Source organism: Mus pahari, chromosome 14, assembly GCF_900095145.1.
Source record: "Mus pahari chromosome 14, PAHARI_EIJ_v1.1, whole genome shotgun sequence".
Taxonomy (NCBI): domain Eukaryota; kingdom Metazoa; phylum Chordata; class Mammalia; order Rodentia; family Muridae; genus Mus; species Mus pahari.
In genome coordinates this window covers 44,115,173-44,141,874 of record NC_034603.1, presented here as the reverse complement: position 1 = coordinate 44,141,874, position 26,702 = coordinate 44,115,173, and the positions used below count along the sequence as shown (strand labels likewise).

At 47.3% G+C, this 26,702-nt stretch overlaps 1 protein-coding gene across 1 annotated transcript in view; it reads left to right on the top strand.

Moving 5' to 3' along the window:
- The first annotated feature begins 735 nt into the window (after positions 1–735).
- The window catches only part of Nxn (nucleoredoxin), a 139,570-nt gene continuing 113,603 nt past the window's right edge, over positions 736–26,702 (top strand). The window contains exon 1 of the mRNA XM_021212033.2: positions 736–1,206. Within this exon, the coding sequence (XP_021067692.1) occupies positions 847–1,206 (360 nt within the window). The 5' untranslated portion in view covers positions 736–846. The remainder of the gene's footprint in view (positions 1,207–26,702) is intronic.

Here is a 26,702-nt window from a genome sequence, read left to right as displayed (position 1 = left end):
TTTTCTCAACTACCAGCAGACCTGAGATAAGCTATGAAGTCAGGAGAGCAGCCAACACTGATTTGGAAACGCTGCGCCATCTGTTGCATACATTTACGGAAATGGAAGAGAGCCATTTCCCATCGGGGAACGATTCCAGCGACCTGTGGACTGAAATCCCACACTGTGACTTGTAATCAGCCCACAAGTATTTATGAATTCTCTCTCTTGTGCCTGGCATCAGAAACAGAGAGGTGGCGCCCGCCAGTCTACTTATAGTAACAAGCACAAAACACACACATGACTGCTGAACAAGACCTGGCCTGATATAGTGACATTGGGCGGTGATGATGTTAAAACCCTACTAGTTTTATATGAGGTCACTGGGGTTCAAAATGTCTTAAGAGCTAGTATTGGGAAGGGAGGCGAAGCGGGAAAAGAGCAAGAACCGGTGCAAAACTTCAGTGTGGAGAGGGTTTAGAAGTGGAAAGTGAGAGGAATTAAGGGGTAGGGATGCGGTTTAGCTTCTTTTGCAGCCTCGGAAAGCGCCAGTTCGGGGAGGATCGTTCTCCTGCCTTAAGTCCGGGCAATCCAGTCCTGCTGTAGAACTCGGGTCAGGTTTCTTACTTTAGCCACGTATAGGAGGCCCGCGCCAAGACGCCAGCTGCTAGGGACCTGCCTGCGCAGCGCGGGCCAGCCACGGAGGGGGCGTGGCTATGGAGGGGAGTGGCTGGGCGGCCCGGTGGGCGGGGCTCCCCTCTCAGCCTCCACTGCCGCCGCTGCCTCCGCCCGCTGCGCGGACCAGCGAGCCGGTAGCTGTCGCGAGCCCACCCGCCCTCCCGCGTGCCGGGGCTGCGGTGGGCCAGGATGTCGGTCTTCCTGGAGGAGCTGCTGGGAGACAAGCTGGTGACGGGCGGTGGCGAGGAGGTGGACGTGCACTCGCTGGGCGCCCGCGGCATCGCGCTGCTGGGGCTCTACTTCGGGTGCAGCCTGAGCGCCCCCTGCGCGCAGCTCAGCGCCAGCCTGGCCGCCTTCTACGGCCGCCTGCGAGGGGACGCGGCGGCCGGGCCGGGGGCCGGGGCGGGGGCAGGCGCAGCCGCCGAGCCAGAGCCCCGGCACCGCCTGGAGATCGTCTTCGTGTCCTCGGACCAAGACCAGCGGCAGTGGCAGGACTTCGTGCGGGACATGCCATGGCTGGCGCTGCCCTACAAGGAGAAGCACCGGAAGGTGAGTAGCGCGGGCCCCGCGGCGCCCCCGGCCTGCAGGCGCGGTCCACGTTCTGGGAGCCAGCTGCTCGCCGCCCTCACCGGCTGTCCAGAGGCCTGCCATCTCTATCTTGGCCGGCTCCTACTCTTGCCCCATCCAGGGTCCTGTCGGGTTGGGGCGCTCGTGGCAACTCCTGGGTGCCAGTACCCAGCTGAGCCCACGCTGGGAAGTTTGACACCCCTCTGGTCCACGCGATGGGAATCGCGTAGGAGTGGCCGCTCTCTGCCCTCCCCACTCTACCACCCCTATCACCCTCCTCTAGCCACTTGACTCCCCGCAGATACCTGTGGTGTGGGGGGTGGGGAGGGCATTAGCCCCCTTCCCATAATGCCTGCACCAGGAAGTTTCCTTTCTTTCCTAGAGAAATCTTGTCTTCCTGGGGCCCCCTCCTCCGTGGCCTGGGACCCGGAGGCGGCTGCCGATCGCGGCTTCAGGAGAGAGGGAGTTCACTCCTCTCCCCCTTTCTTCCCTTGCCCCCGCCCCGCCCCCTGGGCTGAGTTAGTGGCCACCGGGGAGCTTTTCATTGTCTGGCTGTCCAGCAATCTTCCCAGGCCCAGAACAGCCCGCGGTCCTTGTACATGCCATAGTTTGGTGGTGGGCCGACTTGGCATACTTCGAATTAGCTTTGGAACTGATCCCATGGGTTCAGATGAATGACAGCAAACGGCCCATCAGTTTGCTGATGAAATTAGTTGGGGTTTCTGAGTGTATCTGTTGGGCGAAGACGTCTGTTTCAATAAAACAAATTCAAGACATTTTGTAATGAATGGTAACAGGAAAAGTTTTGGCGTGCCCTTGCTTAATTCGCATGGCGAATGCAACGTATGACTCTGGCTCTTTCGTTTTCTGAGGAGCATCTTAGTTTATAGGGCACACAGGAGAAAGGCTATTCCGGGGCATTTAGGTTCCTCCAGGGAGGGTGGTAACACATGCCACGTGTTCCTTTTATGTGTACAGAATCATGTTGAGACGCATGGTTTAGACTTAGAGCAAAAGGCTTATAATTTGACCCCAAAATGTCTTGAGGAAATCGTTCACCCCCAAAGCAGTGTAAGGCACAGATGTGAGATTTAAAGTTTGAAATATAGCTTAAGAAATGCAGTTGGTAAATTTAACATTGGGAAAACATCAGCCCGCTAACCACACAGAAGTGAGACTTTACATTGTAACTATTTTTTCAAGTTATTATGTCCCTATTTGATTTATATGTCTGCTAGGGTATGAATATGCACGACAAGTACTTTTTCTTTGCTTAAAAATATGGGAATCCTTTGTTTCCCTTTTGGTGGTTGTTGTGGTGATCCTTTTGGGAAGGAATAATGTTCAGAAGTCATTTATTGAAAAAATATTTCATCGTCATGGCCTTTTTCTGTTGTAGACTAAAATCTGTTTAAAATAATATCCTTATTGGGCAATACAAATGATTTCTAGCTTTTGACTATATACAACAAATGGCAGAATATTCCAGACTTATGGCCTACTGTAGTTTTTACAGAGGGGAAATAAAATTTCTGGGCAATAAAAACAGGAAGCAAACTGAGATGTTTTAGAAATGTCTAATGGCTTTTGCCCCCAAAATAGGAGTGTGTTTGATATGACAAATGGCTTCTTCTATCCTGGCTAACCCCTTTGCATGAAAGAACATGTTCTGTAGCCCTAGCTCGCCCAGGCTGCTCCCACTCAGATGAACATCTGGATGACACAGGTCCAGCAGGATCTTATTTGAAAATACAGCTCAGAATGCTGGATGTGCCTAAACCATAAGCCAGCATCCTACACATTTATTTTGGTTTTCTTTATTCATTTATGTATGTATTCATTTATTTATATATTTTTGTGGTGCTAGGCATGAGATCTTTGCACATGCTAAGTAAGTGCCTTCTACTACTGAGCGTCACATCCCTGGCCTCCCAGGTTTATTTTTTGTGCCATTTTCCCGAGTCACACCCTATAGTCCATTGCTTTCTTTAGAGACCAGCTCCAGAAACCCTCCTGTGAGGGGGAAAGGGGTGGGCAACTCGGTGTCTGTCTGACCCAGGAATAATGTTCCGCCTTGTGGTGACGTGTCAGGTAAAAAGGCGGAGATGGGTTTCTTGTAGAAAACATACTTGGGAATGGAAAAGGAAGTGTCCTCACTGTGAGAGGGACCGTTTCCCACCTCGAAACCAAAGAGGTGGAAAGACACATTCTCTTCTGTGTCTAAGACACATTCTCTTCTGAAACCAAGGGTTTGTCGTCTGCAGCTTGGAGTTGAGATGCACAGAAATCAGTGAGTTCCCAATACCAACCTCACCCCAAGAAAAGTGAAAAGAGAGGGCGCCCCAGTTCAGGGCACCTGTGTGTGTGTGTGTGTGTGTGTGTGTGTGTGTGTGAGAGAGAGAGAGAGAGAGAGAGAGACGTGTGTTGATGGATCTGGCTTGACTGTTTCCCCAACTGTAAAAATAGATTTAAAGAAGGGCGTTTGTCCTGTGCTGAAGGGAAACTGAAGTTCCAGATTACTTTTTTTTTTTTTTAAGTTCTCATTAACATTTGGTCTTTAAAAGCATTTGCATGTTTCTTCCCATTGGGAAAACAAAGGATATGGTTCTAATTAGTTATTGGCTGGCATTTCTCTACAGAAAATTGAAAAATTATGGTGGGGAAAGAAAATGCTGTGTGGTATTTCTCTTTCTCTTCTTTTTTTATTAATTTCTCCTTTATATAGTAAGAAAGCCTGGGGATGGCCATATATGTTCAGCCTGCATTTTTGTCTCGCTCCCTCACCTCCGTTGGAGCTGTGAGAAGGCATGAGGTGTTTCCCCCTCCTCTTTAATTCCTTATGGAACGTCGTCTTCCCTGTTTCTGTCTCTTAGTGGTTGGTCTAAAGTAATTGAAGCTTTTCTTCTTCCTTCCAGAACACACACATTATTATATAGCTGTATAGAAATTGTAATTAGATGATAATCAAACTTTGAGTGGATTTATGGGAGTGGCTCAGTCAGGAAGCCTGTAATCCTGAACTTAAGACGGTTGGACTTGTTTTAATAAGTAGGCTAGTGGACGTTTTTTCAGATTTCTGTAGCGAGAGAACATGATGAGCAGTTGGAAATTGGTGATGATTTAGACTTTTGAATTTGAGCTGTCTCTTTCGATGAATAAAAGTTCATTGTTGAAACTGGAGAATCTGGCTCCAGGATCAACTTAACCGCGTTGAGAGTGAACACCAGTTTTGGTCTTAAAGCCACAGGCCTTGGCTTTGCCTGGGCTGGGTGTCTAGTGGAGAGCGGTTGCTCATGGGTGCGCTGCCATCAGAGGGTGCAAACAACTGACCTTCCCCCACACAGGTGGGCTTTGACTCGGTCTGTAGTGTTCTGAGGTCGGGATGGGAAAGCATTAGGGTTGGGTGACGACTCTGGCCCAGCTCTTTGGTTACTTGTTTTGGACAGGTAAATGGAGTCCGCCTGGCTGGCTGGCAGAGTCATGGCCTGGACTTCTCCTGAGTCATTTGGGCACTTTGGAGGTGACAAGATCTGGTCCCAAGCCAGTCTTCAAACTTCCTGTCCTCTGGTCTTCCTCGTCCTCTGCCTTAGACTGAGAGAGAGCACTGACACGATTCTGGCCTTGCTTGTTACTCCCTTTCAAGACAGTGAGTACAAGATGCCAAAAGGATACGGCTTTGAATATGGGAGGCTCTTGCCTTGCTCCTAAAGAGTCTCAAGCAGCCGGGACAGGCTCTCACTGGGGACTATGTTTCCATTTGAATGGGTCTAATAAAAGGCAACAGTCCAGTAAAAGCAATCAGCTATATTCTGGAGAGGCTTTTCCTATCTTTCATTATTTATAATGTGTGTTTTAATCTTATCTGCTCTGTGTAATAGTCTTGTGGCTAAAAATCGAAATTCTTTGTCTCTCTTTTGTCTGAGGTCTGCCATTTTTTAGCTGTGTGTCCTGTGCAGGATACTCTGCATCTCAGTGCCCTAGGTCCCTCATTGTAAAATTGGGATAGTAGCACCTGCCTCATAGGATTGTTGTAGGGTCTATATGATGTGCATACTCAATAAACGCTGCTATCATTTAGTAATACATTGTTACAACACTGAGTAATCCATTATTACAACCCTGTTGTGAGGGCTTTCTTCTTCCTCTCTTTCCTTTTTTTTTTTTTGGTTTTGGTTTTTCAAGACAAGGTTTCTCTGTGTAATCCTGGCTGTCTTGGAACTCCCTCAGTAGACCAGGCTGGCCTTGAACTCAACAGAGGTCTGCCTGCCTCTGCCTCCCCAGTGGCCACCACCACCTGGTGCTTCCTTTCTTAAGATCCCACTGTAGCCCAGAAGGGTCTTCAACTCACCACAGGGTTGAAAAGGACTTTGAAGTTCTCACCGTTCTGTCTTGGCCTCCTGGCGCTGGGATTACAGGCATGCATACCTGGTCCTGTCTATGTGGTACAAGCGAGAAACGTGAGGCTTCCAGCATGCTAGGCAAGCACTCCATCAACTGTCTCCTTTGATGTATTTTTTAAACTTCTCAGAACTACCACTTATACTGTGTAAGGGGTTACAGTGAAGGAGTCCAAGGAACTGCCCTGTAAGAGCTAACCAGAGAGGAGGACAATTTGGATGACTGCAACTGCAGAAGCAAATGAGGGTCTGATAACACTGGAGAGACCCAAAGTCACTCGCCTGCCCTTCTGCACCTGCCACCACGGGGACTGATCCTCGAAGCCTAAGCTTGGCAAAGGCTGTCAACTCAAAGACGATCGGGCACCATCTGGGAAGAAAGCATGAATGTTGTAATTGTTTTGTGATTTGCCAAAGCTCTCTGGCTGACTCTAGTCACAGAGTCTAGACAGTGAGGGGATGCTCTTTCAAGTGGGAAATGGACAGTGGGCCTCTGAGTTGTAGAAACTCATCGTTCCTGGGGTTGTGTCCTTTCCCTGTTCTGTAATGCTGTAGGAGAGGCTTGCCCATTCTCCTCTCTATGACTGGATTAACCCCACCTTGCAGGTGACGGCTGTGCACACTCTTGTTCATTGGTTTGTCTTCCCATTCAGGTTAGAGTGTGAACCAGAGCACAGAGCAAGGTAGCGGATGTTGACGTTAGGACCACTGGTTTCATTCTCCCTGATTTCTCTTCAACCTTCCGTCTCGAGCTTCCTTTTGGTGGAAGGCCTGTTTTAATATTTGCACAAATTGGTAGAAGGTCGCTCTGTGCTGTTTATAGCTGGGGCAGGGATGAGAAGGTCCCTCCGTGTCTTTTTTTTTTTTTCTTTCTAATTGAGCTTGAGGATTCTGGGGCTCCAGCTGATCCTGTTCTGAATGAGGTGTGGCTCCTGGCCATACAGCTTCCTTTGGGAAAGAGTGTAGTAGACTTGGCGTAGGCTGTGTTTTCTTTCTTCACAGTCTGAATTCCCAGTGGTACCCCATGCTAACCACCAGGGTGCTTAGTTTTCTGCATCTCATTAATCTGTCATTATGCATAGTCAAAGGCACTCAAGGAAAATGGATCTGAATTTAGAATCCTGCGAACCCTCAAGTTCTCTCGTAATCTTATATCCTGCCGTGATTTTCAAAGTTATGGGAAATTTTTTGAATGCCCAGAGCCACGCTCTGATATCTTCTACAGCTTACTTCCTGAAGGTGCTGGGGTCTAGCTAATCTGACCTGTTGAGTAGCTGAGATCTCCAATCCCATCTCTCCATCCCTGGATCCCTGGGTACTGAGTTACGTTTCCTGTCGATCATAGCCTAACAGCTGCCTTCTCCGGGGCTCCCTGCCTCTAGTCTCAAATCATTTTTTCAAATCAGAACATTTTACTTGATCTATGCAACCATCCTTTTAAAGAATAAATACATTTTCAGTCATTCATCCACTGGTACTTGCCCTGTGGTCACACAATGCATGCTGGGTACTTTCCTGTTTAACCCGGTAAGACCTTGGACCAGCGACATGTGTGTGCTGCTTTGCTGAGGTGTCATAATACTTCTAAACGTCAGATCACCGTTTCTATACTCCACCTCTTTGTGGACCAGCAGCAGACCACCCTCAGATGAGCCTGTGACAGTCCTCAGCCATGGTCTCCAGCAGGACCTCTCTAAGCCTTGCCAGAATGGAATGACGAGTTTGGAAATGCAGTTCTGGGCTGGAACTGTGTGGCTTATCTAACATTCAGGAGGCTTTGGGCTCAAGCCCCAGCGCCCCTACATTCCCTGAAAAAAGAAACAGCTTCCCAATCCTGAATCTCAAGGATGAGGAATCCTCTGGCCCTTCAAAGCTTTTGCAGTCAAGTCCAAAGCCCGACTGCTCATGTCTCGCTCTGTGACGATACAGGACTATTGCATTTGTGGTCTCTGCTAAGTTTTTCTTCTATCTGCCTGGGTTTGGAGCTTCCCGGTATCCCTGCCTTTAGATGCTTTCCTATCTCCATCAACGTATGTTAACTAATTAACTATCTCAAAAAAAAAAAAAAAAAAAAAAAGATTTATTTATATGGGTACACTGCAGCTGTCAGACACACCAGAAGAGGGCATCAGATCCCATTACAGATGGTTGTGAGCTACTATGTGGTTGCTGGGAATTGAACTCAGGACCTCTGGAAGAGTAGTCAGTGCTCTTAACCTCTAAGCCATTTCTCCAGCTCCCCTCCCACTCCCCCTCTCCCTTTTTTTTTTTTTTTTTTTTTGTTTTTTGTTTTTTGTTTTTTTGTTTGTTTGTTTTTTGTTTTTTTTGAGACAGGGCCCACCTCCCCTTTTTTTAAGCAAAAAAATTTTTTTCACAGGAAGAGAGCATCAGATCCCATTACAGATGGTTGTGAGCCACCATGTGGTTGCTGGGAATTGAACTCAGGACCTCTGGAAGAGCAGTGGATGCTCTTAACCGCTGAGCCATCTCTCCAGCCCCTAATTAACTTTTGGTCTGTTTTGTGGCACGTGGCAGACAACTTGCGCCCGTTGGTCCTTGCCTCCCTTTGTGTGGGGCCTGGGGATGGACCTCGGTTCGGCAGGCTTGTACTGATAGCCATTATTACCCTCTGAGGCATCTTGTCAGCCCTATTGTGTTTCACAGGTTCCCTCTTAATCAGTTTCTGTAAGGTTGTCATTTTCAGTCAATGAGTTTTACAGGTCTCCTCGTCACTTCCCTCACTTAAAATCCCACTCAAAAGACCCTCACCGGATATATGGCGAGCGCCAGCTTTTCTGTGCGTGTCTCATTACTTTCACACGTGTCTCCAGAAACGTGGCAGCAGCGCACGTCTGCGGGTGTAGTGTGGTACCTCCTGCGGCAGCAGCAGCAGCATCCATCTGCGGGTGTAGTGCAGTATCTCCTGTCACTTTTTCCTCTAGGTAGACTGTTCTTGAGCTCCCATGCATTGTTTGTTTGTTTATTCATTTTGAGACGGGTCTCCCGCCATAGCCCTGGCTCTTCTGGAACTTGCTCTGAAGATCAGGCTGGCCTGTAGTCACAGGGATTCACCTGCCTCAGCTTCCTGAGTGCTGTGAGTAAAGGTGTGTGCTACCACTGCCTGCCTGGCTGTTCCCGTAGATCTTCTGCACCGGTTTTTGAAAGATTTCCTAGTGTCTTCCATCAGACTGTAAGCTCCGTGAGGACAGAATCCTAATGAAGGGAGGGGAGGGCGATCCGTGCCAGGTGCTGGAAAACAGGGTGATGTCATAGACAGCAGGTGTGTGGCTTTCAGATTGATAACTCATGGTGGTTTTCAGATCTCGTGGATTGAAAGACATATGCTCTTTTGCCAGGTGTAGTGGCACACGCCTTTAATCCCAGCAGAGGCAGGCAGATCTCTGAGTTCGAGGCCAGCCTGGTCTACAGAGCGAGTTCCAGGACAGCCAGGGCTACACAGAGAATATACTCTGTACAGTTTGTGGGGTTTTGTTGTTGCTGTTGTTGTTTGTTTGTTTTAGCTTTTGTTTTGTTTTGTTTGTATTTTGGATTGTTGTTTCTTTCTCTTTTTTAAGGAGAGGGCTCACCCCAGCTGGCCTTGAACTCTGGATTCTCTTGCCTCTGCCCCCTGGATGCTGGAATTTCCATCTTATTCTTTTTTGTTTGTTTGTGTGTTTGTTTTTGAGACAAGGTCTTAATGTGTAGCCCCCAAGTGGCCTAGAACCTACTGTGCAGACCAGTATGGCCTTGAACTCACAAAGATCAGCCTGCCTCTGCTTCCCGCCTCCTTCGTGTGGGCACTGTGTGTATGCAAGAGCCCATAGAGATCAGAAGAGGGCATTGGATCCTCTAGACCTGGAGTTATAGACAGTTGTGAGCTGCCCTGTGGATACTGGGAATCGAACTGGGTCTTCCTGCAAGCAACTGCTCTCTTAACTGTTTGAGTCATAATGAGCTTTAAAGTGTGTTTGTGTGTGTGTGTGTCTGTCTGTGTGTGTGTGTGTGTGTCTGTGTCTCTGTGTGTGTCTGTCTGTGTGTGTGTGTGTCTGTCTGTCTGTCTGTCTGTGTTTGTGTGTGTGTGTGTCTGTCTGTCTGTCTGTGTGTCTGTCTGTCTGTCTGTGTGTGTGTCTGTCTATGTGTGTGTTTGTGTGTGTGTGTCTGTCTGTCTGTCTGTCTGTCTGTGTGAGAGACCAGATGTCAAACCTAGGGCCTTGCTCACTCTAAACAAATAGTACCTCTGAGCTTAATAAGGAGAGTCAGTAGCTTCTTGTGCCCTGTAATTCTGTGTTCAAAAATAGGAAAAAGCATGACTCTCCCTTTTTAAACTGTTGACTTAGTGCATTAAAATAGTCTCATATGCAGACCTGTCATTTGAAGCCTCTCTGTTTCATAAATGCGTTGCATTTCTCTATCACCCTTCTTCCCAGGAACTCAAACTGTGTGTCCAGTCTCTCTGCCAGCTACTGGTAATCAGTGTGGTTGACGTTTAACTTTAAACATTTCCAAACACGTTAAGAGTCAGAGAATTGAAGTCAAGAGAACCAGTGATGAGTTCTGGGGTGTCCATGCTGGAGTTCTGGGGTCTCGGTGCTGGGTGAAAGTTTGGCTGACCTCTCTTAAATTTGAGTCTTTCCTTTCTGTTCGGGACAATGTATCTTGAAAAGCATTTACATCAAGCCTGCTTCACAGCACAGAGAGAGGCAGGCTGCTGTGCTCTATGTGCGCTCGCTCTGAGCGTGCACGAGACAGCCCAGTCTAACCACTTAACACATTTGCTCCTGGTTGGCAAGGCGGGAGAACCCAGCTGTCTTCTGCCCTTTATGTGGTGGTGATTTCTAAGCCCCCTTCCTCCCCCTCTCTTTTTAATGATTTGGGCTTTTTTTTTTTCTTTTGGTTAATTCAGCCAGTGACGTGCCCCCATCTCCCCTTCATCCTATGCAGAGCCTGCAGGGCTGCCGTCATGCTTTTGTTCAGTCACAAAATCGAACCTCAGGTGTCCTGCGGAGATCTAGGACTACATCAGTCCTCCTCTTTATGAAGCTTTCAGTAACGGCTGCTCCAACTCCAGTGAAAGCTCAAACGTATGCCCTTTGCTTTGTGACAAGGGAGAGGTATAGTAACCACATGTCGCACACACACGTTCCCCTCAACAGTTGTGCTACAGGGAAACCCTGCCATGGAGATGTTTGTTCTGGGGCATCTGTGATTAAAAGCAAAATGTAAATATTCTGCTGCTCACTGGTCTTAACTCTCGGACCAGAGAGACGGTAGTGCATTTATTTTCTCTGTATGAGCTATCCATCAGAAAACCCCTCTTTCAGAAACAGTTTAAGCTTAGCATCCGGCTTCCCTCTCCATTGACTCTGTCACCCTCTCTTCCCACTCCCCACTCGACTTTGTGTAGAGATGCCAAGTACAGATAAGTCTAAGCCACGTTTCCACATTGTTACGGTTGCTTTCATCCTGGGTTGGCCCTGAAGAGTCAAAAAGTAGGGTGTGCCGAGGGCTGCGGCACTGTGGAAAGGCTCTCTGTTCTCTTTGGAGAATTTTCTCCAGGTCCATTCCACTCTACAGCTTTTATTTTTTGGGCGGGAGGGGGAACGGTCAATATCCCTGTCATAAAAATCTGAATGGCTCTAGTCCGCTCAGAATCCCAGAGAGGTCGCCTTCTTCCCCTTAAACCCATTCAGGTAACGAGAGCCTTCACTGCATCAGACTTCCCGATCTGTTCCTCATTTCTCAGGGTTTAGCGCGAAAGCTAAAGATTGGGCTGAACAACTCACAGCAGGGCCCTGAGAGCTAGGGAGGGGCGTGGATGTGGGTGTGGCATTACATGCCTGTAACTGCCAAATTCATTTACACCCATGGACTTTCAGAAACGTCCCGTCATTCCAAGTGAGCCTTTAAAATATAGTACCTAGCAAGTGAAGAGAGAAGGTAGACTCGGGGTCCAGGGTCCTTAAGTCTGTGTCCCGGCTTCCACTTGGTAACCCAGGGACTTCAGAGCGCTGAAGTCACTTGTGTGTCTCAGGTTCCCTGATCAGTGAATGCAGGTAGCTGTACCCATTGGGTACATTGGGGTGTTTCTGAGGCTGAAATGCATTAATGTGCAAAGGTGGTGTAAACAGTAGCCAGCATGGAGTGGGTGTCATGTGTTTGCCCCAGGCACTTACCAAAAGCTCCTTCTGTCCTTTATGCTTGTTCTGATTCTAGGAGGGAGGGGTTCTCAGCCTTTGTGTTTCTTTAGACACCCTTCCTCTTTCCAGAGCATCTTTCCTCCTTCCGTTGCATCTAGTGGTCGCTCATGTTCCCTAGCCTCTCTTTGGTTTCTTTCTAGGACAGTGGCTATGGCTTGTTTCTTGCTGTTTTGGTGACATATTGATATTTTTGTGTATATGGGGGGGATTGGACTCAGGGTCTCATTTGTGTTAAGCACAAACTGTATACCTGACCTCTATTCTTATTTTAAAAGGAGATTTATCTAATTTTTATTTATATGTATGTGTGTCTATGAGCATATGGCTTGTGAGTGCAGTTGCACACAGAGGCCAGAAGAGGGCATTGGGTCTCCTTGGAGCTAGAGTATAGGCAGTTCTAAGCCCGTTGATGTTCTGGGATCCAGACTCCAGTCCTCTGGAAGGATTACTAGTGCTCTTAACTGCTGAGCCATCTAGCTAGTACTCCATATTGAGATTTCAAATTTTGAATGTGACTGTATTTCCAGACCATGCCTATGGTAATTCAAATACTCAGTTCTATTGAGTGGGTCTTATTTTCTCTTTTACACTGGGAATGAGTAGAAGAGGGTCTGGGCACATCCCTCTTGTTACTAATCTGTAAACTTTTTATCATAGCAATCTTTACATATCATGTAGGTAAGAGAAAGTGGGGAAGCGCTTGCCTCATATGCACAAGGACTGGAGATTGTTGGCAGCCCTGCAAAGAGCCTTGCCTGTATTCCCTATGCAGGGAAGGTAGTTTGTGGGCCAGCCAATTAGCAGAATTTGCAGTCCCCAGATTCTGTGAGAGACTGTCTCAGAAAAATAAGATGTCGAATAATTGGGGAGGGTACCAAATAGTAACTGCTAGCTTCCACGTGGATGGGCATACACACACACATACACACACACACACACACACACACACACCGACACACAAGAACACACACAACAAGACAGTGAATTGTCGTGTCAGAAAAAAAAGTTGTGGGACTGGAGAGATGGCTCAGCAGTTAAGAGCACTGACTGCTCTTCCAGAGGTCCTGAGTTCAATTCCTAGCACCCACACGGTGGCTCACAGCAATCTGTAATGGGATGTGACGCCCTCTTCTGGAGTGTCTGAAGAGGCTACAGTGTACTCACATAAAAATTTTAATCTTTTTTAAAAGAAGTTGTGGAAGTCTTCATTGTGCATACTCAGTGTACGTGGTATTTATTGTGCGGCATAAGGAGGCCCCCCACAGTCATCACAGTCCACCCTCTTCCTTCCCCCTTCTGTTCGTCCCCTATTGTATGAGCCATTATGCTCATACAGTAACACGCACACCCCCTGGGCAATCTCCCCAGCCCTTGCATTGGCTCTTCTGATAATCATGTGACACTGGTGACCTTTTTAGTCACCCAGGATCCTAGGGTCTTCACTAGCAGTCAGATGCCTGGACAAATGAGGGCGGAGTCCAGTTTCTCAGAGCTCTCATTTTCAAGCGTCAGTTTAGATGTGGTCAGTTTCTATAGTCTGTGGAGATCATTGTGTTTGTTGATATGCCCACTACAATAATCAGAGCCCCTTCCCAGGTTTGAGTTCTGTATGATCAGCCTGACCAACAGTCTGGGTGACAGACTCCAGGGGCATAGAGACCCTCTTCCAGGATAACTGTGGTCTGACTCTGCCTCAGTTAGCATGTCCGCTACAGGAGAGCTTAGTTCTTTACCTTTTCTCTCTCGTCAGGAAAGTTGGTGTGAAAGGACTTGTACTTGGTAAACCCACATCTGCTCCTAAAGCGACCACCTCTCCCACTCAGTCAGTGAATAAATAAGCTGTAGTGAGTCTGCGGAAGGGCTGATGCCAAGTTCACCAGCCTGCGGTTTGCAGGGTCCGCCCCCTGGAAGGTTCGCGTGCCTTCCCGTCCCCTGTTGGTTTCGGGTCCCAACAATGGCTGGCGACCTCACCGCACCTTTTCCTTCCTCTTGGCTCTCAGTCCCACCTCAGCGGAGCAGCGTTGCTGGGCCTGAGGGACACGCAGGCCACACTAGTATGTTCGGTTCCTGTAGAGGACCTTGCACCCACGTCCACACACACTTGGTAGTGGCGTGAATTGAGGGCGCTCCACTGTCAAGGAGGCCCAGAGCCCATGCTTTCTGAGGGCCATGTGGCAGCGCAGAGTGCCTTGTCCCAACCCCTGAACCCCTGAACCCTGTTTCATCTGCTCGTTAGAGCCTGAAGGAGTCTTTAACTCACGGTCCCCTCCCCAGGCTGGGAATCCCACTACTAATTAAGTGTGGCATTTACTTTCAAAATGGGCTAGCGGTAGATGCCAGGCCTTAACAAAGAGATCTGGGACCCTGTTGCAGAAAGACTTGTTTTTCTTAATATTTGACTTTTTAGGACAAACCAGCCCACTTATTTTGAGAATTTTTATCCTATTTTGAAATGGATTTATTTTCTCCCTAACTCTTTGCCCATTTATGATTGCCCATATAATCCCAGTATTTGGGGAAGGGAGGCGGAAGGAGCAAGAGTTCAAGGCCACCGTGAGCTACTTAACAAAATGTTTTTCCGCTAAAACAAAAACAACAGAAAAAGATTACACAGGGCTCCCTCAGATCCGGTAGAGTTTGGCACTGAGGACTCCTGACTGCTCAACGTTAGGCCGGGGATGACTTGGAATTAAGTGCCCCAAAGCACTTTCCAGGGAAATGAAATTTCCCCAGTTTGCACAAGGCCCCCCAGATCCCACCCTTGGACGCGTTGCTCTAAGCCTGTACAAATGTTCTTAAGAGTGAAGTACTACTTAATACCACTTGGACCTACTGCTTTTTCTAAGACTTAGGAAAAGCTTGTGTTTGCAGAGACCGGCAGAACGCTGCCTTTGCAGCCCTTGGCTCACAGCAATTCCTGTGGCATCATCCAGTGAGCTCTGCCGAAGAGCCAGACTCCGTAATTCCAGACCAATTCCAGGTCTCCCTAGGACCAAGACCCGGTTTGTCTTCATTAGGAAGATGGGATTTATCTGTCTGCACAAGTAACAGGCTTTCTGCTGACTGTGAACATTAAAAGCCACTTATACCCCTTGATTTAGCATAGGAACTTCTTTCCGTTGGCAAGGGAGAGTGAACCTTTCAGTTTTTAATGATAAAATCAGACTCTTCCCCCAAACAGGCAATGACAATAGTGTTTTGCACTCTTCCAGGAAAAATTACACATATATGCTGCCTATAGAAATGTGTGTGCCTATGTGCCTGTTGCACAATGGACTGCATTTGGAATCAATCTGTTTTCTTGAAGGGAACGACATTAAAACATTCTGGTCTTGGAATGTGACTCTGGTAGGCTGCTTGGCAGGTATGTCCCCAGTCCTGAATTCAACCTTCAGTAGCACACAAACAAAACCCAGGCACGCAGGGAAATATCCCAACTGTCACTGCTGGCCACAGTCTACCTCCACCCGTGACCATTACCACAACATCTCTTCAGTGGCATTTTGGACATCTGCAAGCAAGTGTATATGCACGAAGCTTTTCTATACATACTTTTGAGTAGTTCTCATATACTCTCATTTTATTTACTTAGAGACAGGGTCTCACTATGTCTCCTTGACTGGCCTAGAACTTACTATGTAGTTCGAGGCTGTCCTTGAGCTCACAGAGACCCACCTGCCGCTGCCTCCCAAGCGCTGGGTTTAGAGGTGTTCACTAGCACATCCTACTATTATAATTTTTCCCCATCCTCCCAACCCCCCGAGATGGGGTTTCTCTATGTAACAGCCCTGGCTGTCCTGGAACTCACTTTGTAGACCAGGCTAGCCTCAAACTCAGAAACCGCCTGCCTCTGCCTCCCAAGTGCTGGGATCAAAGGCGTGCACCAGTGTTGCTCAGCACTATTATAATTTTTGACTGTACTAACGGGCGGTTGATGGAGACAAAAAGTGAGTTCTGTGTAGCTTTGATGTCTGCCTTGGCACAGACCTGCACACGAACCGATCGAAGCGCAGAACCCCAGGACCACCACGGTGATTAGCAGTAAGACCTAGGGTGGCACACTGCCGGCAGGTACACTAGCTGGAGCGCTTGGAAGGCAGTTTCCCACTCCTCCACGAGAGCTCCTCCCAGACCGACACAAAGCAATAAAACTCCCACTGCCCGTTTGGATGAATTCAGAAGTTCACTTTCTAAAGCCGACAGTTCGGACTCATCCAGGAACAAAAGATTTCCCCATGCTGGGCACTCATTATGCCTGGCCTTCTGTGGCAGCTGGTGTCAGGTAGCCTGTATTTAATCCAGACTTGATGTGCTAAAGTGTACTATGTTTTCAGAAAACCCAGCACCCTTCAAAGCTGAAGCCATGAAAGAGGAAAATGAAGAGGCACGTCTGTCTTTCCGCTATTGAAGGCTCTTGGTTTTAGGGGTCTGCTGCTCATAGTGTAATTTCTTTGGCTCAGAGCCCCTCTCCCCTGCCGTCTTAGGAATGTATCTGTTGCTTTGAGAAAAATGTACAAGGATTACATCAAAGCCTTCTTACGGAAGATTGAACATCTTCCCCTTTCCCGGGAACATTCCTCATTCTCTTCTGCATGAAATAGCTGAGAAAAGCTAAAATTAATTTTCTTATGGGTCATGGTGCCGGGTTGCTTATGAAAGAATGAAAGGGTTGCCCTGGGAGTGTTTATTAAATAGACAGAGAAGAGCAGTTATGAAAGGTGAACTTTGCAGACATCCAGTGAATTGTAAAATGGGACGTGCACAGCAAACCGGAGAACCTGAATTCATATCCCCAGCACCCCTTAACTGCTGGGCTTGGTGGCCCATGCCTGTGGGTTTAAGGATGGGAAGAGTTAGTCCACTTAGATGGAGCCCTGTGTGCAGATTCAGTGTGCAGCCCGCAGGACAGAACAAAATGGGGATGGCACTTACCTCAGCCTGCCCTAACTCTAGGACAGTGTTCCTTTGTAAACAACAGTAAGACACTGGAAATACTCCAGATGATCACCAGCCACAGAGCACCTCCGTAAGTCACCATACCTCAGAATGATCTGGAACAACCATTAAAAACAGAGGCTTTGCCGAACTGTGACCTTCTGTGTTGTGCAGAGAGGCAAGACTCCAGATTGCATATATAACACAATTCCAGCATGGCATTAAACAGAGACTTAAAAAAAAAAAAAAAGATTTATTTATTTATTTATTTATTATATGTAAGTACACTGTAGCTGTCTTCAGACACCCCAGAAGAGGGCGTCAGATCTTATTACAGATGATTATGAGCCACCATGTGGTTGCTGGGATTTGAACTCAGGACCTTCGGAAGAGCAGTCAGTGTTCTTACCCACTGAGACATCTCTCTAGCCCTAAACAGATACTTAAAAAAATAAAAAAATAAATAAATAAATAAATAAAAATAATAATTAAAAAAAAAAGATTGAAGTAACTATCCAAACAGCTTGTCAGGATCTATGGGCAGTGGGTCTCTGACTTCCAGATGTTCTGAATAGAATTGGTTTTATGACAAAATCCATGTATGTGAAGACGATTATAAAGTGTTCCTTGTCAGAAAGGCTTGCATCTTGTTGGCGGAGCTTGGCAGTAGTAGTTTGCTCTTTTCCAGATAGTTAGCGACTGAGGAGCCATGCTCCTCCATGCCGCTTACAGAGCAAAGGATCATGGGGGCACTGGGATGGAGCACTAGCTTGAAGGCACGGACCTCAAGAAAGCCTTCTGGAAAGAATAACTAGAAAGTGACCTTTTCAAACGAGGAGAAGGGTAGCCCAGTGGATTAAGAAAGAAAGATGTTCCCGATATAAATAACCACGTGGGAACGGAGGGGAAAGCTGAGACGAGAAGGCTCATCTGATCCTGGTAGGCAAAGTCCCTCCACCGTGGAGGAGGTGATGCGAGCTTGCAGACTGCTGAGGGACACGGCTGTCTGCTACCAATGGGAACCGTTCTGCCTTCTTTAGGAAGCATTAGCTCTGTTGTCAGAGCCTCTACGAACACGTGTGGGGAGGTGTGATTTGTGGGTGAGGAGTTTCTGAAGCAGTGGTCCTTGCTCGAGGCTTAGTTCTGGGCTTGGAATAAGAAAGGTCTAAATTGCAGACATGCCCCAGGATAAGACACAGATGCTTTGGGGACCAAGGAGACCACCCTCGAGGGCTGCGGAGATGGCTCAGTGGATGACAAGGAAACCTCAGTTCACTCCCCCAGCCCTGTGTCAAAGCTGGGCTTAGTGACGGAGACCTGCAACTGCAGTGCTGTGGGGCAGAGACAGGCAGAGTCCTAGAGCTCTGTGGTCAGTTGGGGACCCCACTCACACTCCCACAAACACATACAAAGGGAGAGGGCTACTTTAAACCACCGAACCTTGATCTGGGCCAGATTGCAGGAATGCATTTTTTATAAACTTCCTTAGAGTGTCATTGTGCTAGTGAATTCCATTTGTTAAATAAAACAAAGGAAATTGTAGCTGTCTTCAGACACACCAGAAGAGGGCATCAGATCTCGTTACAGATGGTTGTGAGCCACCATGTGGTTGCTGGGATTTGAACTCGGGACCTTTGGAAGAGCAGTCAGTGCTCTTAACCGCTGAGCCATCTCACTACCCACCCCCCTCTCTTTCTGAGACAAGGTTTCTCTGTATAGCTCTGGCTGTCCTGCAACTCACTGTGTAGACCACTCAAACATCCGCCTACCTCTGCCTTCCAAGTGCTGGGATTAAAGGTCTCTTATTAATAAATATTTGTCACAAGTATTTGTTGAAATAAAGAATGAAGGGTTTGGACTGGCGTTTAGAGGACCATCAAGGCGGAAGTGGAAAGAAGAAGGTGACTCTCGTAGCTGAGTGTGGTGTGTGAGTCTGTAGTCCCAACTACTTAGAAAGCTGAGGCAGGAGAACTCCTTGAGTCTGTGTTCGAGACTTGAGCGACATACAGCATAGACTTCATCCAAGGAGTGAGGTTTAACGTTAAAGTTTAGCAACATAGATTTGTCTGATTGTGTGTGTTTAGTCATAATTAAACAAGTGTATGGTGTTGGGCAATGTTACCACTGACTGCTACCATGGAAGCATGGTGAGGGCTGGGTAGCAATCCTTTATTTTAATTAACTAATAGATTAATTACTTCATTTAGATTTTTGAGACAGAATTTCCCTGGTTAGCTCTGGCTGACCTGGAACTTGATTTGTAGACCAGGCTGGCCTCCGACTCATGTCAGTCTGCCTTCCTCTGCCTCCCGAGGGCTGGGACTAAAGGCGTGTGTCAGCACTCTCTCACAATACTCTGCTTTTACCAGCGAGGAAACTGAGGCTCAGAGAGCAGATGGAGGCCGCCTGGCTGAGGTTCTAGCTCTTCTTATTGTCTGCTCAGTGGTATTGCTTAGCATCTATCCTAAAAGCCCTTTAAAAAAAAAATCCACCCAGTATCTGTGAGTCGTTGCCAGATTTTCTTTTGTTCACAAGCTAAAGAGAAAAGCTCGCTGGGGGCTGGGGGTGCGGCACAGGGCTCTTTCCCACGTGAGTTTATGTGTCCTGATCTCTCGAAAATGGGACACTTTCCTAGTCCCAGGAGCCTGTTCCTGAGAGTGCAGCGGCCTTCCTGTGGCAAGGCCGGAGTCAGGCTGAGGACACAGGTCAGACCTCCTACGTGGAATGCCTCAAGTGGCTATAACTCATGCAGAGAAAACAAACATGTTTCCGCTCTGTACACCAGCACAGCGTTCTTCAGGACAGAGCCCAGGCTGCGAGATGTACAGACAGGGATGTAAAAACAGCCAGGTGATGCTTCACTGTGAGCACAGATGGCCCAGTGGCCAAGGTATTTTTTCCTGTTGGCCCATCAGGAAGGGAGAGGATACGCTGTCCTGCTGCCTGTCCAGGCAGTTTACACCCTTCCCGTGTTTTGTTGAGAGATAGCTGTGACCCAAGAGAGCCCTTGGCACTGGTCCCTGGACCTGAGGTCACGGGAACTTGGCCTCTTGCTTTCAGAAGGTCTTTTCAACCTGAGCAGGGACATAGGGAAACAGGAATTTAACACATCATTGGCCTGAACTCAGGCCTTTGAAAGGGGGCTGTGGGGTCACACTTGTGACTTTATGGGACATGAGGGATATGATGTTCTGAAACTTAGGAGTTCAAATCCATTCCAAAGCCAATTCTTATTATTTTATTTGTAGATAGAGTCTTTTGTAACCCAGGCTGGCCTCAAACTTGCCTTATAGCTGAGTGTAACCTGGGACTCCTATTACTCTGGGGTTACAGATGTGTGCAGATGTAGCCCCTGGTTTATGGAGTGCTAGGAGTCGAACTCTGAGCATCACGTATGCCAAGCAAGCACTCTGTCAACTGAGTGTCTTCTCTGCTTCCCTAAAGCTAGTTCTTTGTTTCCTTTTAAGATTTTTGTTTTTGGGGGGGTGCTAGGTGTGGTGATGCACACTTTAATTCCAGCACTTGGGATTCAGATCTCTGAGTTCAAGGCCAGCCTGGTCAACATATCGAGTTTCAGGACATCCAGGCTATGGTAGAGAGACCTGTTCTCAACTCCCTCCCCAAATTATTTTTAATTGTGTATGTATGTGTCTATGTCTGTGTGTGTGGGGGGGGTATGTGCACATGAGTATTTATTCATGCAGAGGCCAAAGGTGTCAAATTCTCTTGGAGTTGGAATTTTAGGTGGTTGTAAGCCACCCTATGTGGGTGCTGGGAACCAAACTTGAGTCCTCTGGAAGAATAGTGAACACCCTTAACCCCTGAGCCATCTCTCTAGCCCCTGCAGTGAGTTCTTGTTCATTAATTATCTTGGTATAGTTTCATATACTCAATGAAACCCTAACACATCTCCTTGGAGTGTGCGTTGCTGTGCAAAGAGGAAATGGAGTCTGAAGCTACAAGACTACTTGTGGCTGTGGTTATTTCCCACTAGGAGATTATTACGTTGGTAAAGTCATCTTTCTCTATTTTGGATTCTTTAGCATGGACACTGATTCCTTATGAAGTAATAATTACAACCAACCAGTTTCTTGTTTGACATCTATACAGGTAAACAACGTTATGTAGTATACAGCTGGAGAGTTCTAACAGGTTTACTGCCAGGTGGCGTGAAGCATAAAAGCTTATCCTTGCCGTGCACTCATGAGAGATGGTAACCGAGGAGGTGGGGGAGAGGCTGCTGAGCTGCATTTGAGATAAGTTGTTCTGCCCATGATGTCGGTGAGAGAGTACTGGTCCAGAACATCTCTTGAGCTGGAGGGTGCTGTTATCATTAGTGTTATCCCTCAGTGAGCTCCTGCTGGGTTCCAAGGACCCTGTTACAAGGTGTCCCTTGCATATCATCTTATTGGCTCTTTCTAATAGTCCATGAAGACGGTACAGTAATTCTTCCTTGGCCATAGTTCTGCCTTACGTGGTCTCAGTTACGTATGGTCAGCTGTGGTCTGAAAATACTAAATGGAAAGTTTTCACAGGTAGATAATTTGTTAGTTTTAAATTACATGCTAGGGGGCTAGGTATATAGCTTAGTGGTAGAGTACTTGCTAAGCATGCATGAAACCCTAGGTTCAATTTCTGCCAAACCAAACAGAAATGACATGCTATGAGCTGAGAATGGCAAGATAATATCTGTCACTGTCCTCTACCCAGAATGAGAATTATCCTATTGCAGTGTATCCATATCCTTTGTACAATGTATCCATATCTTTTGTATAGTGTATTCATATCCTTTGCACAGTATATCCATATCCTTTGTACAATGTATCCATATCTTTTGTATGGTGTATTCATATCCTTTGCACAATGTATCCATATCCTTTGCACAATGTATCCATATCCTTTGCACAATATATCCATATCCTTTGCACAATGTATCCATATCCTTTGCACAGTGTATCCATATCCTTTGTTCAGTGTATCCCGGTGGTATAGGCTACTTGCCTGTTAGTCACTTAGTAGCCTTCTCAGTTATTCTAGGTAGAACTTGAACTGCTGTTTCACTACTTCAGTATTGTATTCAAATAACTCTTATTGCACAGTGGTCTGGGAGCACAGGAGTAGTGGTGCAAAGGAGGGTCAGGGCAACCCACATAACATATATAATGTAAATGTAGGATTGAATACTATCTGTGGCTTCAGGCTAGAGTTTCCAGATGTATCCTTCGTGGTTGAGGGGCCTATAGAAACACATATAAAACAGGTTATGTATCGACCAATTGATGATAGCATTGTGACTAGAGTTCCCAGCATCCCAGGCCTGAGCATCCCCCAGGAGCAATGCTTCTGCACTTGCTAATTTACTGTTGCAATGGCTTTTCAAATTAGGATGTTGGGCCCAAAACTTAGGTGACTGGCTCAAATGTAGAACTAGATTTTTATCTATGACTGTCATCTTCAAAGCCAGCCCACCAGTCTCTCTGCACCCCTCAGTGTGTTGTGTTCTGCAGCTGTGCTGTAAGCATTCCTATGCCGGGCTTTCAGGCAGGAATCCCTTTGTCCCCACAGACCCGTGCTCAGCATTCCACCCAAACTGTATCGATTTCCTTTTCTCCCTGTTTTTCTGTGGCTTCCCACATTATGATCTGTGAAACTAGGGTACAGTTGGCTGTTGTTGGTCACGGTATTTCTGTTGTGTAAAGTCCTTGCAAACAGTGACTTAGCTTATACTAGGGGATGCTTGCTTAGGATTCTGGGAGCTCTGTTCAGTGTTTTCATCAGCTGCTCAAATATAACTTTGTTTCATGTGTGCTTCTGTTTGGATGCTTTGGTCTCCCATATTCACATTTCACTAAAATACAAATTAACTAGCATAGACTTTATATTCATACTTTATGTAAATTATTAATGTGTATATAATTTATTAATATTTGAAATGATGAGCTCATAGCCAACAGCACTATGGCTCATGATTGAGCAAAAGTTATCTATGGAGCCAATGAGATGGTTCGGACATAAAGGTGCTTACTCTGCATCCTGGCTGCCTAAGTTTAATCCCTGGAATCCCTGTGAAGGGAGAAGGAGAGAATCAACTTCACAGGGATTTTCTTTGATCTCCACATGTGTACTGTGGCACATTCACCTGCACACACATACTATGCATGTACACATACATAGTACTAATTAAATTAATTATTAGCTAATTAAAATATTGGCTAATAAATATTAATTAATAGCTAGATGGGGAAGATGTGGGTGGGAGGTATGGAGTGAAAGGAATATTGGGGCTTGGGCCTCCATGATGGCTACTGATGAGACTGGATAGGTATAGCAGTGTAGCACAGGAGACTGCAGCCACACCATCTGGTACAGTAGCTATAAGCCAAGTGTGGCTCTGAGTACATTGCAAGGCTAGTTGTGGTTGGGGTGCGCCGTGATAATTGCATACCAGACATCAAAGACTCAGTGTGAGAATAAGAATATAAAACAACTCATTAATAGTTTTTATATTAATTACATGTTAGAATGGCAATCTTGTGAAATATTGGGATGTTGGATTAAGTAAATTCTAGCTCCAAGACAGGCTTCCTCCCATGCCTCTCTTTTTTCTTTTTAAATGAGACAGTATCTCGCTATGTAGCCCAGGCTGGCTTTGAACTCATAATTCTCCTGCCTCAGCCTTCTGAGTGCTGGGATTACAGATATGTGCCACTATTCCTGAATACTCTCTAGCTGTCAGTGTGGCTATAAATAGAATTTTAGGCTGCACAGAGTTCTTGTGGACAGCACTGGAAAGAGAGGAAGGAGGACATGCTGAGCACTGCCCTAGGACAGCCGAGTAGGGATTGGAAAGAGGGAGTGGGTTTGAGAACTGTCAGAGCATATGGTGGGGACTGTATCCTGGCTTTGGTGGGGGCAGTGAGATGTGAGGCTAATGTCCCCAGCTGAGGGGGTTTGTGGGGCAGCTAGGGCAAGGTCTACAGAGAGGTGGGTCTCTGCCTGAGAACTACGGTGAGTCTTCAGTGGATGGAGCCCTGAGCTGGGCTGAGAGCTGCGGAGACGACTTGAGGAAAGGTTGCTGGGGAATCTAAGCAGGGCCCTGGGAGCAGAAGCGTGGGAGGCCAGAAGTCTGGTGCCCCACAGTGAGCGTGAGCGCTCTCTGGTCTGAATGTGGACTTCAGCAAAGTGTGTAGACATCGCTTCTGTTTCTCAGTGTAAGCAAGATGGCAGAAATCATGAAGCAAGTCGGTTGCTTGTTTGTTTTGTTCTGTTTTTTGTTTTTCGTTTTTTTTTTAATTTCGTGTAGCCCTTATTGGCCTTTAGCTGAAGATGATCTTGAACTTATGATCCTTCTCCCTCCGCTGTTGAGGATACAGGAATGGGCTACCACACCTGCGTTATGTAGTGCTGGGGATCAGAATCCACAGGCCTGGTGCGTGGTAGACAAGTATTCTACCAACTGAGCTGTATGCCCAGCTTCCTAGGGCAGCCTCCCTCCCTCTCTCCCTCTCTCCTCTCTCTTTAGAGAAATGGTTTCTCTATGTAGCTCTGGCTGTCCTCAAACTCACTCTGTTGACCAGACTGGTCTCGAACTCAGAGATCCACCTGCCTCTGCCTCCCGGGACTGAAGGCATGTGCCACCGCCGCCCGGCTAGACTTCATTATTGTTCATAAATATCTGACACTATACTGTTTCTCCTTTGTGCTCACCACATCTCTAAAGCTCCTCAGGATATACCCCTCCCCTTCCCGTGCTCATCAAGTACCTTGCTCAGTCAGAGGCACCTATCAGTAACACTTGTGGGGCTCTAACTTGTATCTACTGCAGCCTGGCAGCTTGACTTCAACTTTCTGGCAAGCCTGAGACATGCCCTGGCAAGAAGTAACTGCCTCGAGTTTCTCAGACCACAGAAACAAAACAAACCAGAGGCTACCCTTCTTAGAGCTGGCCTTGAGGGAGTTCTGGTGATGGATGGCGAGTTGTGGAGGATTCTGCATTCCAGGGGGCTGAGATCAGTGCGCCTGCGCATGAGCTGCAGGGCCCTGGCTTCCAGAGCTCAGCCAAGCTCCTGCACCTAGGTTTAGACCCTCTGCGTCTTGGGCATCTCCTTGTTCGAGGGTTCTATGCCCGTGTTTTCCTGCTTTTTATCTTTTCCTGCTCTTGCAGCCTTTCCATTGAAGAGTCCTCGGTTCCGCAAGCAGGGGAACCCTGTTGCCGACCCTTCTGGTCCAGTTCAGACCCTGCTGGAAGGAATGCCACCCTCCCACCCCCATCAGCCTGTCCAGACTCCTGCCAGAGGTTTTACAGTGTGCGTCCACTTCCATACATGGAAGTAGCTCGCCAGCTTGCAGAAGAGCCTGCAGCAGGAGGTTGTTTCCCCACAGCTGACAACCACTCGGCTTACATTTGAAAAATGTATTGATCTTAAAAGGTCCCAGCTCTCAGCGCACGTGTCTGTAAAGAGAGAACTCCACTATCTCACCCAGAGCAGGCTCTAAGCACTGCAGGTTAGGCCCAAAAGCTGATCTTGCTGTATTGACCAACTGTTTGGAGCTCTAGAAAGATCTGCTGATGTGAGAGGCATTTTGGAAGAAGAAAAAGACTCTGTGTGTGTGCGCGCATGCGTGCATGTGTGTGCATGTGTGTTGTTTCCATGCATACATACACTTGTTTTCCTCCGGTCCTGGGGTGGAGCCCAGGGCCCCCCACATGCTGGGCCAGGGCTGCACCACCGAGGACCCGAGGACCCGAGGAACCGAGGACCCGAGGACCCGAGGACCGGCTCTACTCCATTGGCACCCTTTTGTTTTTCGATTTGATAAAAAGAAAAGATCTGATGGACCAGCTAGAGTGTCGTGTGGGATGAAATGAAATGGTTAAGTCAGCCCAGAGCCAGGCCCAAGGCTTCGTGTATGTAGACCGTGAAATCGCTAACAAGTTTGAGAAAAGTGAAATCGCTTTTTGTTTGAGAGCTTTAGTTTTCTCTCAACATTGCTTTCTGTAATGCACAGAACTAGGATTTGTCTTGAGTTTCGTTTGCCTTCAGTTGCCAAGTGGTCAAAGATAGTAGAAAGCAGTATTTTACACCAAGAGATTTTAAAGTGGCGTTGGGGAGGAGGGCAGGGCGAACGATGAAGACGATGACGATGGCGATGGGACTCAGATTGAGTGCCGAGAACGTACATTAAGGAGGCTATAGATGGGGATAGGCTTGAGGGTAGCCTGAGCTTTACTCTAAGATACCCCACCTCATCTTAGAAAAAAAAATAATAAAGAAAAAAAATAATGTGATTTCCTACGCTGCCGCCTTTACTGTGTGTCACTGGGTAGGACCCTCATGCAGGATTGCTCGCCAGGCCATCTGGTTCTTTCTTCTGCTGCCATCTTGGGTTCAGCCCTTTCACTTCATTTTCTGTCTAGTGACTCAGAGCTAGTTAATGGTGATCTCTACACTTCATTAGAGCGGAATCTGAATTATTTAAAAGCCATCATTCAAGACTTTAACATTGTGGAAGTATGCGGCTGAACTCTTTGCTTTCGAGGGAGCGTGAGGGTGAGACCCCTCCCCCCCCAGCCTGACGGTTCCTTTACTGGGCTGTCCACTCAGACACCAGCCACAGTCTCTGTCTTCCATAAGATCTTGAAAAGAAAACCATACCTGCTAGGCCTTTCCCATCGCGATTTATTTTGCGCTTAAAATAGCAAACCTTAAACTCTATTTCTGTGCCTGCTCCTTTCCCCCCACCAGATCCCCTCTTTAATTGTATAAAAAGATTTTGAAATTCTTCCTTGATTCTTCCTGCCTCAGGGGAAAGGGTGAAGCTCCCAGCTTTACTGTGGGGTGTTGATCTGAGTTCCTCTTCCTGGTCTCCCTGTTCTTTTCCTCTCTCTCTCTCTCTCTCTCTCTCTCTCTCTCTCTCCCACACACACACTCCCTCCCTCCCTCCCTCC